This window comes from Solenopsis invicta, chromosome 1, assembly GCF_016802725.1.
Source record: "Solenopsis invicta isolate M01_SB chromosome 1, UNIL_Sinv_3.0, whole genome shotgun sequence".
NCBI lineage: Eukaryota > Metazoa > Arthropoda > Insecta > Hymenoptera > Formicidae > Solenopsis > Solenopsis invicta.
The window spans coordinates 28036362-28050838 of NC_052664.1; the positions used below are offsets into that span (position 1 = coordinate 28036362).

The 14477-nt window shown below is 39.0% G+C and overlaps 1 protein-coding gene across 4 annotated transcripts; it reads left to right on the top strand.

The window, feature by feature from the left end:
* The first annotated feature begins 112 nt into the window (after nucleotides 1-112).
* On the top strand, nucleotides 113-6876 carry LOC105203614 (tetratricopeptide repeat protein 7B). Of its 4 annotated transcripts, none has more exons than XM_011172457.3 (15): nucleotides 113-844; nucleotides 1522-1673; nucleotides 1768-1936; nucleotides 2339-2425; nucleotides 2923-3105; nucleotides 3185-3311; nucleotides 3501-3637; nucleotides 3705-3985; nucleotides 4268-4456; nucleotides 4536-4714; nucleotides 4810-5249; nucleotides 5477-5715; nucleotides 5835-5939; nucleotides 6080-6171; nucleotides 6512-6876. In XM_011172457.3, exons 1-15 carry the CDS (start codon nucleotides 721-723, stop codon nucleotides 6642-6644), a joined length of 2637 nt encoding a protein of 878 aa, XP_011170759.1. In that variant the 5' UTR covers nucleotides 113-720; the 3' UTR covers nucleotides 6645-6876. The 4 variants fall into 4 exon arrangements, with proteins under 4 accessions (XP_011170759.1, XP_039310049.1, XP_011170760.1 ...); XM_039454115.1 differs by having other exon boundaries at nucleotides 3708-3985; XM_011172458.3 differs by having other exon boundaries at nucleotides 2363-2425.
* Nucleotides 6877-14477: the final 7601 nt, after the last annotated feature.

Sequence of the window (14477 nt, forward strand, 5' to 3'; positions counted from 1 at the left end):
TAATTTTGGCTTTTAATTCAAAGAATTTGCTACGATTTTTCTTTGCACGTCGCGTGTGCACGGAAAAATCATTCAATCAAATATTCAAGATATTAAACGCATTACCTAGTCGATTTTCCTGTGTAAACTCAACTCGGAATAATTCTGAGATATACACGTGAGATCACGTGGATAACTCCATTTAAACATTTTTTTTTGTCCTGTGGAAAAACTCCAAACACTGATCGCAGTGAGCAGCTGCGACCAATCGCAACGCGATAAAATTGTACGCTCCCAGAGAAGCAGTCAATCACAGGCCTGAGACAGAAGAACGCCACTTGTATCGCACGTCCGTAACCGCGCGTGATTGGCTATGATCGATCAAAAGCGCGCGGACTTCCACGCGGCATTGCATGTCTGCCTGGGTCGGGGGTCGCGAGTGTCGCGAGCGGCGAAACGGGGTCCTGTGACGTTTGTGACAGTTTGTCTCGCGCACGTGTCCGCGGGTGATCGCGTTCGTCGTCGACAGCGTTCAAAGCGGACGGATCCTCGTCGCCGCCGTTGCCGCTGGCTGTCATGACCAGCCGTGTTGATTCCGCGCGAGGAAGTGCCACTGATGATCAATATATCGCCGCGTTCACGTTACCTCTGCCGCCGCCGCCGCCGTTGCTGCTGCTGCTCCCCGGCACCGAGTGAGATCTGGAGTCACCAGGTGACTCGGGCCGACGTCCGTGATTCGCGATGACGAGCAAGAAGAGTCACACCCTCCGCATCGAGTCCGAGATCGATCGGAATCGCGAGGATGGCAACTGGAAGAAGGTTATACAGCTCGCAGATCAACTCAAAGTGCAGTACCCTAGCTACGGTAAATGTCTGTTTTTCATATCTTCTCCTTCCTCCTCCTCCCTCCCCTTCCCCCCGTTACCCTCTGCCCTTTTTGGTTACGATCAGATGGCGGAATCGTGGCCGTCTTCCCACATATTCTCGTCTCGATCCCACTGTTTCCTGCGAGCTTCTTCGCAAGAAAGAAAGAGACGAGTGGACGAATGGCAGGGAGAAAAAAGATGTCACGTCACATAAAGATCAAGGATATCCGCAGAGACTGCGTGAACGAAATGTCATGCTCATTCCATTTAATTATATATCAAGCGTTACGCGTATCCTCAATGTTTTTGTTCCCACGATATTTCGCATTATCATTTACGTCATTTTTATGAGACTCCCACAATTTACTCTTCTGCGCGATAGACACGCAAGAAGACTGAAAATGAATGTTTATGTAATATTATACACTATTTGATGTATTGCAATAAAATTGTGACAAATGCTAAATTTTATCAAATGAAGCTAAATATCTGCTAAAATTCTACTTGATTGAATATTTGCATTTGTCGATTCGATAAAATTGTGATAAATGCTGAATTTTATCAAATGAAGCTAAATATTTGATAAAATTCTACTTGATTGAATATTTGTATCTGTAGATTCGATATACAGTAAATAGAGGAAGAATTTTATAGCAACGTCTATTTTGCACGATAGAATGTCTGGCGAATTTCTTAAGTGGAGAAGCAAGATTGGAAAGCTTTTTGGAGCAAACTCCGCCGATAGACGCTAATATTGCCAAGGCGCGAAATGGATTGACGGAAACGCAGAAATTCTTGTTGTTAGCTGCTAATGAAAAAGATAAACAGGTACTATAATGTCATAACAAAAATAATGTTTGACAGACAAAAGTTAATTGAATCTAAGTTTGATTCGTTTCTAATAATATAAATGATCTTTTAGGCATTAGTCGTGCTGGATGCGCATCTGCTGCTTGGAAAACTTCACTATGCAATGGGGATGTATGAGGATGCGCTCCACCACTATCAACAAGCCGAACTAGATACACTTACAGAAAAGCAATTACCTTGTCGAAGTTTACGTATTATAGCAGAGTCGTATGCAATTAAAGGTTTGCAATTGACAACTTCTATGGTTTCTTCCTTCTGACAATAGTAGTACGTTTTTAGTGCTATATTTAAGAAGGTACACATAACAGCTTGCTTATAGTTTTCTGTGTTTTCTCTCTTAACAGTAGTTTTTTTGTTTGATAGTTATGTGGTTAAATATATTTATATACATATATATACATATCATTTTTATGTGCAAGATTTTGCATTGAGCATAAAGGCATTTCATAATAGATAGTATAATTTGAAACTTATATACTTCGACAATTTTACTGCATATATTATCTTCCCATTAGCGTGTCCATGCACTAATCTTTAGTAACGAGTTAGACACATTTATTTAATTCATAAATTTCTTGTTATCCAGTATATTCATTTATTACTATGGCTTGTGTATGATTTAGAGAAAGAAAAATCGTTTACTTTAGACACTGACAAACATTTATCCTGCCGGAGACTGCGCATTATAGCAGAATCGTATGCGATCAAAGGTTTGTATGCTTGTTTGCTTTGTTTTGCTTGCATCTATTTAGAAATTTAGTTAACATAATGCACAATTTAATAATATATATTACACACTTTATAATCCACCTTATCACAATATAGAAGCTTGCTTGTGTAAATGCTTTTGTGAACTTTAAGAACATACACCAGCACGTTTATTTGTATATTTTTAATACTTAGAATTTTTTAAAATTATCTTTAGTGAACTAAACAAAAGTTCTCTGCTTCTGCTTCTTTTAATTTTATCTACTTATTTTCGAATATAACTAGATTTAGTTGTAATGAGTTGAGGGTAAGCACAATATGAAGGTCCTTATTATTCACAAGGAATGAAAGTGTAACAAGTTTTGTAAAATATTTTGTTTCTGGCCACTAAGATTGAAAATTTTAATTTTATTTTTTATATTAAATTTTAGTTTTTTTTTGCATTGAATAAATGTATCAGTATTCCCTGATTGACATTGTAAACTGTTATTCATGTTAGGTCTCTGTCTGGAAAGGCTGCCACCAAACTCTAAATCAAAATACAAGATTACAGAATGGCAAGAACAATTAATTAAGTGTTACGAGATTTCTGGCGACTTGACGCTGGTGTACTTACAGGAGCAAGATAAAATTGCTATGCAGCAACAAAATGGTATTTCCACTATAAACACAAATAATACAGGTAATTGTTCGGAGAGATTATCAATGAGAAATGTATGCCTTTAACATTTTAATGTTTTTTTTTTTTTTTTCATTTGTAGGTACACTCTCCACACCAACTCCAGTTTCCACAAAACATATCGGCCCTATTTTGGAGACTGCGCTACAAAGAGCACCAATATTGTACATTCAAACCGGCAACATACAAGCCGCTGTTAATCGTTATAGGTATGCATTATTGTAATTATGAATTCCATAATTCTAGTTTTAACAATATATAAAAAATTATTTTATGGTTTATCAATTAAGAAAACGTTATACTATATTTATTTAAAAAAATATAATTTATAATTATTATAGCATATAAGCTTCTTTTTTGGATCATTTTTTTATGAATTTTTAATTGGATTCCAACAGGGAGATTTTATCTGCTGTTGAATCTACAACCACTCAAAGCTTGCGGGTAACGCTGACCAGGCAGTTGGCGGAAGTGTTGCTACGTGGTATAGGCGCCGACTATAAACCACCACAAGAAAACCAAACTGACACAATGGGTAATAACCGCATAAATATGATAAAGTATTTCTTTTGAAGAAAAAAATCCATTGATATTAATCGTAGCAGTGAGACGGGTGAATCATTATTCGGGCGCCAATCCGACGGATTCGCCGTGGAAACCAAAGAAGTATGCGGGACCGAATATGTTCGTCCCCAGGAATGAGTACGAGGAGACAATTCTGTTGCTGTTGATCAGTGAGGCGATGGCTGTGAGAGATGCCGTTCTCAGCCAATCGCCCGAATTCAAGGAAGCCAGGATACATGCGTTTGAGAATGCCACTGCTATCTACGATCTACTCACAGTTGTCGTCGTTAGATGGAGTCAAGTGGAACTTTTACACGAGGTTGAGATTCTCTCTCTCTCTCTTTCTCTCTTTGTGGAAAATCTTATTGTCATTTTATTGTCTACTATCGCTTTATTGTCGTTTTATTGTCTATCATCGTGATATCGAAGATCTTCTCTTTTCAACTAAATTTTTTGTACCATTCATCTTTTCTCTTTTTCTCTTTAATGCGGAAAGACAAAGAAAAAAGATGAACAGTATATGAACGTGTTTAGCTAAAAAGAATAGATTTTAAAATTTATGTATTTCTTCCGAGAAATTTAATTTAATGTTTTATGACAGTCTTTTGAAAGAGCAATGAAATTCTCTCACGAAGAAGTGCATATATGGACGCAGTACGCGTTATGCCTGTTAAGTATGGGAAGATATATGCACGCATATAGAGTTTTGAAGGTAGTCGCCAGACTATCGCCGCAGAAAGTAATGCCTTGTCTGTTGGCGGCGAGGCTGTGTTACGAGCAATTGAACTTGGTAAATAAATTTTTTTATTTGCGTTTTCATTTATATTTAAACATAAAAAGTACATTTTCATGCTGACAATTTTAAACAGATAAACGAAGGCATTGAGTGGAGCCAAAAGGCTTTGCAACGAGAAATGGCAAGTCCGCAAGGGATGCAATCTAGATGCCACTTGTACATTGGAATTGGCCACAGTATGCGTTCCACAAACACGATCGTGAAGCAGGATAAAGTGCATCATACAAACACCGCGTTAGATTGCTTTCAGAAGTACGTATTTTCCGCTTAGCTCAATGTATAATGATTAGGAAATCTCATGTTTTTTTTTTAAATTAATTAATAGAAGACCATGTTTTTTCGAATAGGGCGCAACAATGCGATCCCAATGATCATCTAGCCGAGTATTATTTGGCTCATGAGTATGCGATAAACAGACAGATAACCGATGCCATTGTACACGTGAAAATCGCGCTGAATCTACGGGCAGAACACATTCCGTCGTTGCATTTATTCGCATTACTCCTTTCGGCACATAAGCAGTATTCTGAGGCGTTGCACGTAATAAACAGCGTTCTGGAAGAATACCCGGACAACTTAAATTTCCTCTATGTGAAAGCGCATCTCGAATTGCGAAGTATCGGTGGCGTCGACGCTTTATACACCATCAGCCATATGCTACATTTATGGAAAAGTCTCTACGAGGATCAGACTAACGTTAATTGCAACGAGCAACAAAGCGAGAAACGCAGTGAAACTAGAAGCGTCTTTCAACTGTACACATCGGAAATGTCTGATAAGGATTCTAGTAAGATTTATCATACATGTAGTAATACATTTAATTGAATAATATAGATATAGAAATAACAAAATTATATTATTAAACAGATTAAATTATCATTGCATTTTTCAATAACGTATCTCAACATTTTATTAAACAGAAACCTAATTATTAATTTTAGTACACGACAAACTCTCCATAATAATTTCCCAAAAATTAACTGATTTCACAACTGATCTGACAATTTCTGACAGGTTCTCTGCATGCGCAATCATTAGCCGCTTCGAGAGTTGAGCAAGCTCTTTCCGAGGTCGCCTCATCAATTAGTTCGTTCACGCCGAAGCCAGGGCCGCAAAGAGCATGGCTGCTGCAATTGCAGATCTGGCTTCTACTCACCGAGGTTTTCCTTATCCTGGACCAACCCAACGGCGCCGTTTTATCCCTCCAAGAGGCAACCAATATCTTCCCGTTGAGTCACCACATTATGTATACGGTATAATAGCTTGAATCTTCTCGCCATTATGTATCTCTATGTTCAATTCAGATTAAATGATTCATTCAAGAGATTGTTATACAATGTTATGATAATCAAGTACAATTACCTCTTTATAGCGTGGCCTTCTGCACGAGTACAAGTTAGAGTACACGGAAGCGAAGCAATGCTATCAAAACGCTGTTTCAATTAATCCTTCGCACATAAAGAGTCTACAACACCTGGTAAGAATTGTACTAAATGTATATCAATTTTCAAATATATTTTATATAACTTTTTACATGCATTTCTTGATTTTACACTTGTATAATATTGGATAACGATTTATATGCATTTAATACTATTTGTACGTTTATATTTACAGGGTCTTATTTATCACTATTTGGGTAGTCAGAGACTAGCTGAAAAAACCTTGAGGGATGCCGCGAAAATCGATCCAAATTCTCATCAGACTTGGTATATTACATGGCCTCAATTGATTATACATATACGTAACATAGATTATCGTGATGTCTTTGTGACACGAACCAATTGTCGTTTATTATCTATAATAATCTTACGATGATAGCATTATATCTGTAATCAGTCATCTTAAAAATTGATAAATCGAGCGTTAAGATACGAATACGAATAATACGCGTATTTTTTTCAATTTTTCTGATAATAATTGAGCATTTATTAATATAATTTTAGCTATTATAATTAATTTATTACTTAGATATAAGTTACGTATATTTATATATTTTTATTCAATGTTGTGGATTATGTGGATAGTATCAAGAATATTATATTTCAGGTATAATTTGGGAATGGTGTTGGAATCGTTGGGTGAGGTGGAGGCTGCCAGCGACTGTATGGCAACGGCGTTAGAGGTCGAAACGACAAATCCTATTTTACCAATTCTGTCGATACCAGTGACTTTTGAATGATTCAGTTTCTTAAGGAAATAAGATTCAAAGTCACGGTTTACCTTTTCTCTATACGTTTGTATTTTCGCGGGCATTCCCTCGCCTTCCCGTCAATAGTACCTGGACACGTTGTACTATTGTATAAACTCATTGTTAAAAGAAAAAAAAAAGAAGATATACTTTAACTGTACAAAATAGTTACAATCGATGTAATAAATTCGAATAAAGTCTTACCTTCAAAATATCGGAAAAACTCGCGAAATGTGACGCAGCTATCGCGAAAGAGACCTTTCGTGGTAGGAGTAATCCCAGGACTTTAATTTAGATCTATGTCTGTTGCCGAGCAGAGCAGCGGAGTCGTATGTCCCGTCGCAGCGTGGATAAGATAAATTTCAAGCACTCGTATCCGATACGAATCCTTGCACGAATTACACAGCGACAGCCGCCGTAATTTCTATGTTTCTATCCGGTACAACGTAGAAAGATCGGTAGATTTTCCGCGCTTGCAGACGTTTATGATGACAGCGTCGCTCGCCTCTATTATTCAGAGCTATTATTTCGATTACGTACTTTATCATCATTTTAGAGCAGGTTGTCGCGAGACTATCGACTTTCGCCGGGTTTTTTTTTTCCGCAGATAGTCCAATCTCGTGTATTTGCGCGATACGCGCCGTAAACCTGCGGCGAATGCGGCAGTGCGCATACGTGATGGCCCAATTTGCGCGCGATGCGCAAGCACGTATATTACATGTATACGCGAAATCGTACGTAGGTACGTACGTACGTACGTATATACGTGTATAAGCGGATGCACGGACGAACGGGCGGACGGTTCGGATCGGAAAAGTCTGATGTAATGCCTCTCTAAAAATGTAGTAATTTATTTTTATAGAAATCGATAGGGACGAGATTTTATCGGAGCGGCGCGCGACGGTCGATCTTCGTTTTCCTTCTGTCTATCTACTCTTTTTTCCTCTTTCTCTCTCTCTCTCCCCCCCCCTCTCTCTCTTCATCTTTGGATAGGAGAGCAAAGGAGTCCGACGAGAGAGACGTCTTCTGTCTCTCTTTTCCCTCTCCTTCGATCATCGGCGAATACATACATACATACATACGTTTTGTACGCGCGACGTGTAATAACGGCTGTATATAGAACGCACGAATGACAGTCGCGTTATCGTTAAGAGGTAGCTATTTTCTTTTGTGTAATCGATATAATAATGTTATACATGCATGGCCTGGTTTCGCGTAGGGAGCTCGGGGGGAAAGCGCCTTGTGGATCGCCTTCGCCGGGAGGGTCGGCGCGTATTGACGCGTATGCAGAGGCACACGCGGATCGCTCTCGCACGCGTTTCTCTATCTAATTTCAAATTACATCAGCCGGGAAGTCATTAAGAGATACAGCAATTTTCCGGTTGGCAGCGAAGCTGCGGAAACGTGCGGGCGAGCGGCGAAGACGCAGAAAATATCCTAACGACGTTTTCCGGAGAAGATCGGCGCGTCTCTTTTTGCCGTTGATCTTACTACGCGCTATATTAACCCAGTAAACAAGGTGACGTTTTAATGACGTACATTTTATTGACGTTAGAGATGTTAAGACGTTATTAATAACGTCATTTGACGTCACCTTGTTTGTTAAGGAATCTTGTATTTTCGAAAAATCGAATTAGATCGGAGAGATATGATGATGATCCACGAGCGAACGCAAGAGGGAGGACAAGGGGGTGGGGGGACACTTGCCCCTCTTCCTTCCGCTTAAAATTTTACAAGAAAAAAATTATAAAAATGATTTTTACGAAAAGTCACGTTTTTTGGCCAACGCAACCCTTTATTTCCTAAATGGGACAAAAAAATTTGTTTAAGTAAAAAATATTGAAACTTGTAGAAAAGTTAAGACATTGAAACTTTTTTTCTAGCAACAAGGTATGTGCTTAATTGTGCACAACAAACAGTATTAAAAAATTTTTTGGTACATTGCAAAGATGAAAATTAGGTTGCTGTTAACAATAAAAAAAATTGCCAGAATTTGTTCAAAAATTTATCAGAATTATGTTGACTTTTGAGACAGTTTTTAAACATTTATTAAATAAATTTCAGCAAAAAGTATCAAATGTTCTTGAAATTTACACGAATTTCTCGGAAAATGTGGATGGTCTTTTTGCCGGAAAAATGTGTTAAAATAGACTCGTTTCTGGTAAATTCTGACGAAAAAAGTAAAATTTAATTTTGTTCAAAATTTCATTTTGGGCAAATTTCGAGAAATTTTTTTTTAGATTTTTTCATATAAGTTTTCAAAATTTTTATAATTAATTTATTTTTGTTTAATTATATTTGTTTAATTTTATAATTTTTTCAGATTTTTTATACGAATTGTAACACTTCAGAAATACTCAGTCTATATCTTTTCTCAAAAATTTTTATACACGTTAATTATGAAATATCCTAAAATTTTCTAAGATTTTCTATTTTATAATTTCTGATAAAATGTTATAAAATTTAGAAAAATTAAAAGATTATTTTTTAGAAATTATGGATTGAAAAATCTTAGAATATTTCAGAATTTATATCTATAAAACATTCTAAGAAAAAATGTAGACTTTTTGAGTATATTTAAAAAAATGTTCCAATTCGTGTAAAAATTACGAGAAAAATTTTCACTAAGAAATGGATCATGTATGATAATAATGCTGGCAAAAAATTTGCCAGAATTTGTCTAAAAATTTGCTAGAATTATATTAACATTTGGAACAGTTTAACGAATAAATTTCGACAAAAAAAAATCGAATTTTCCAGAAATTGTCTGAAATTTGGAAAAACGCGGACAGCCTTTTTGCCGGTAAAGTGTGTTAGAATCGGGTAGTAAATTCTGACAAAAAAATTCAAATTCAATTTTGTTCCAATTTTCATTTCGAGCCAATTCTTTAAAGAAATTTTTACCAGGGAGGTATACGCAAAAAAATGGTGCTTGCAATGAAAAAACAATAATAAGCAAATTTGCTATAAATCCTTTGGCATCAGTATAAGTATCTTAATAAATTTTGCGTGAAAATACATTTTTTGGCTCTGGCTCTCCCCCAACTGAAATTCTAAGTACGCTCATAATATGATTCCAAGCGGAACAATAATGTCGAAGTGACAATTAGAGTAAATTGTTACCAATCAAAAAGTGATATTTAATAATTACTTTCAAAATATTTTCACATATTTTTTGATGTGGTGATTTTTTTGTTCTTGAGAAAAAGGGACTGTCGCGGGGCATAATGTGCGTAATGTGAATTCCACGTTGACCGTTAGACGTCACGCGATCGTATTTAATAAGGGCGAGTCTGGAGGAAAGCGCGATAGCGGGCCCCCAGGCGCGAATTTATATTACACGGGACACGGAAGACGGACGTTTTAAATACGCATTGCAATGAAAATGCATATTACACATCGCGTTCGAGCTACACGCGGCGAGACGCGGACGCGGCTTTATTATATTCAGGCTCTCCTCCGCATTTGTACGTTTAAAGCCCATATCCATTCTCTACCCCATACTAACCCACATTGCAAGTATTCTTTAAATAAAGAATACTATGGAGTCTGTAGGACGCATGTGTGTGTGTGTGTGTGTGTGTGTATGTGTACGTTGCGTTCTGTTGTGTACTGCGCAGCCTTTTCTCTCGTATACGCTCCCTCTTTCTCTTCCTTTTTCTCCCATTCGACGTCTAGAACGTGCAGCTCACGTCCCACACCCTCGGTCGAACGTCGCATTTAACCGGAGATCGGAACAATTTGAAATTTCGACGGTATACGCTTCCGTTTCGAGGTCGGATATTCGACGCGGAAAGGGCGCTTCTTATCACCGAGCGAGTATCGCGCACGATACGAATATCGCAGAAATTACCTTCCCGCTTCCCATTTTTTTCCCTTACCGCGCCTTGGTATTGGGATATATTGCGCAACAAACGGAATTCCATTTTCCCTCTCTATCCCCGTTGCGTCGCCGTTCCACACCCTCCGCCCCCCCCCCTCTCCGCTCACCGCTCTTTCGCGCAAGGACGCGAGGAATATCAATTTTTAACGGGCGATAGCGTGACCGTGCGAGAGACCGATGCCATTACGGTAAAATTAACATTCTTTACTGCGGCTCTCCTATTAAATTCCCTGCCTCCACCTGCCTGCCTGCCTGCCTGCCTGCCTGCTTGCCTGCCAACCAACCAGCCAGCCAGCCAGCCAGCTAGAGAGAGCTAACCAGCTTACCCACCCACCCAACCACCTACCTACCCTGAGAAAACCCACCCCGGGTACGGAGCGTCCCCGACTCTCGACGCCCTCGTTCTCTCGCTCGCGCGCACCCTCCTCACTCTCTTTCTCTCTGTTCACCCCCTCGCCGCCCCGTCGTCCCGTAACGAGATTACCGCGGTCGTACCGTTTCGCCGTCCCGTTCTATCGCGTGTCGCATTGCGCGTCCTAGCGTGCGCAGGCCCGACGCACGGCAACGCGGCGCGGCGCGGCGCGGCGCGCCGTGCCGCACGGTGCCGCGTCGTCATATGCGGCGGCACCAAGACTTTTCCCCGAGAGCGGTAGCGGCGGGTGGACCCCCTCGACGCGGCGCGGCGGCTCGGTGGCCCTATGGAACTACGTCAATGACGTTAGCCTTTGACGACGCGCTCCGTCGCCGTCGTCCCGCAAAGCGCCGGCGACGGCGACGGCGACGACGACGGCGGAGCAGGTACGCAGCAGCGCGCGCGGCACGACGTACCTATCTACCTATCTACCTACCTACCTACCTACCTACCTACCTATCTACCTACCTACCTACCTACCTATACTCGACTCGACTCGGTTCGGCGCCGCATCGATTTTTGCCGCGGTAGCGTTTCCGCGAAGCGCGTCCCACACCGTTCACGTATGTGTATAATACATACACGTACACACCCCGTGCACGTACGGCGCGTAATGCAATATCGCATCGCTCGTTAGCCCATTACGCATAACGCGGCTATAGGGTGGCGTACGGCCGCGCGTGAAAAGGTACGATCGACCGGTATCGTCGCAGCCTCCACGTCTCGTTCCTCCCTTTCGTCTCGTTTTCTTCTCGGAGCTCTCGAAGCGCTTCTCTTTCTCTGCCCCCTTTCGCGGAGCGGAAATGACGGGCGACGAAGGGCCGCGCGGGATTAATAATAAGGAGGGGGAGTGGAGAGGACGGGAATAACGTCTATAATCTTTTCTGCATACGCGCGCACGCCGTCGTTCTAATTAGCCTTATCGACAACGCGCCGGGCGCGTCCGCCACCGCCGCCGCCGAGAGCCGCGCGTATAACCGCTGAGTCGCGCGTCTCCGGGATATATCGGTCACGGTCACAACGACGGAGCGGTTAACAATTCATCGGGACGACACGCACACATACACACACACACACACACACACACACACACGCACACACACACACGCACACACACACACACACACACACACACACACACACACACACACATATGTATATATATATATATGTACACACGGCGAAACGGTGCGGACGGCAGAGGTGGTGTTCCTGGCCGTCGCGTCGCCGTGTTCCTGGCTGGAGCGCGCCGGAGCGATCGATATGCGCCGCGCGCTATACGCTTTTACGAGAAAAGAAGTTCGGTATTCCTCTCGGCGAACGCGCGAGCGCTCATCCGCCCCTCCGAGAGTGAGAGAGAACGCCAGGTCGCCGCCCGTTAGTTTCCCCCATTGTACTCGCCTATCCTCTATAGAAATTTATTAAAGATAATTTTAATATATTATATAACACAATATTTACAAAACTACACGAAATAATTTATACGATACATACGCTAAAAGGTATTTAACAATACGGTGAAAACAAAATTAAATACAAACATATAATCTTTATTGTTATATACTTATTTCTTAAAATTTTAATAGAAATTTAATAAAATTTTGAAGATTAAGCATAAATTGCATTTGTGGTCAAAATAAGATCTCCATAATTATTAGCATGCCATAAGAAAGATTTTCTTATGTTAACCTTTAACCTAATGAGGTCCCGATCATTAATTATTAGAGATGCCATGAGAAAGGCATTCCCTCTATTTTTATCTAAGACCTTATCAGAATTTAATAAGAAAGTTTTAACTTTATAAATATTTATTTATCAGGGTTAGCTTATAAGAATCAGAAAATAATTTATGAATGACACTACATGTAAGAAAAATAAGAATTTAATGAGGTCTATTTTGGACATAATAAAAACTTTTCATTTAAATTGTATTTTATAATGAGATCCACTTACTAAACTTAGGATTAAGTTTTTCATAATATGGATGATTAAGCTTATAAATGAAGCAGAGTCGGTTGTATTTAAAATAAAATAAAATGGTTGTTCAGTTGTATTTAATATTTTAAATAACTTCTCATGACCTATTTCTTATTTTATATTTTAAACATTAAGTTTCTCGGATCTATTTTATTTTATTTTTCTTTTAAATAAGTCGTATCAGTTATTTTACCGACCCCTGAAATGAAGTAACGGCATAACAAAGAAAACATTCTTTTTCTGTAATTCGAAAAGAAATTATCTAAACGAAGTAACTTGTAAGAAACGTACGTTAAAAGATATTTAGTAATATCATGAGAACAAAAAACTTGTAATTTTTATATACGTGTTATATTTATTAAAATATTTAATAAAGATTTAATAAAATTTTCTCTGAAAGATAAGATCAAGAATGAATTGTGATTGTGATCGAAATAAATCCCTAATCATTATTTATTAGGGATGTCATAAGAAAGTTTTTCTTATTTTTATTTAATGAGGTTGCGGTCATTACTTATTAGGGTTGCCCAGGATGGTTTCCTTATTTTTATTTAATGAGACCCTTATTAGAATTTAATAAGGAAGTTTTAACTTCATAAATAATTATTCATTAAGGTTAACTTATAAGGGCTAGAAAAAGATTTATGAATGACACCACATGCAAAAAAATAAGGATTCAATGAGGCATACTTTGTAGAGTATAATAAGGAAATAAAATAAAATATTTAGTATTTACTTTTTTTAAAAATAACTTCTTACGACCTATTTTTTCTTTTTATATTTTAAATAAGTTTCTGGAATTTATTATATATTTTTTAATTTAAATAAATCGTATTAGTTACTTTACCTTTGAAATGAAGGACATAACAAAGAAAACATTCTTTTTCTGCAATTTGAAAGGAAATTGCAAACGAAGTAACTTGTAAAATACATATGCTAAAGGGTATTTAACAATACTTTGGGAACAAAAAAGTGTAATTATTGTTATTAAAATTTTAATAGAGATTTAAAAAAATTTCCTCTGAAAGATCTTAATTAAGATCAAGCATGAATTATGATTATCGAAATAAGGCATTTTAATAAGTATCGAAAAATCTTCCATATAAAGTCGTTGTGAACAATTTGTTACATGCCATATGAGGGCCTCATCATTTTATCCTAAAGGCCAGTTCAGATTCTTATTAAAATCCCATCAATATTTCTACACGGGATATCTCGCGCTGCTTGCGCAAAAGAGGAAGATTGGTTACGATCGTGAATGATCGAATCGGCTTTCCTCGATACATCGCGATGAGCTCGGAAGTACAAGCGCGTGAAAACGATCTCTTCGTACCGGCACGGGAAGGAAAGTCAATTCATCGGCGCGCGTAAGGGAAGGCGCCGAAGATCGAGCTCACGTCGAAATTGCGGCAATTTCCTGTTCTTATCGCAGCTAGAGGTGTTGGTCCCGCAATCGATTTTCCCTCCGAATATATAGCGTCATCCTGAATATAGAAATGCCCCGAGAACGTGGCGTGTCGCGACTTGAAACGCCCCGAGACCGCTCCGCGTC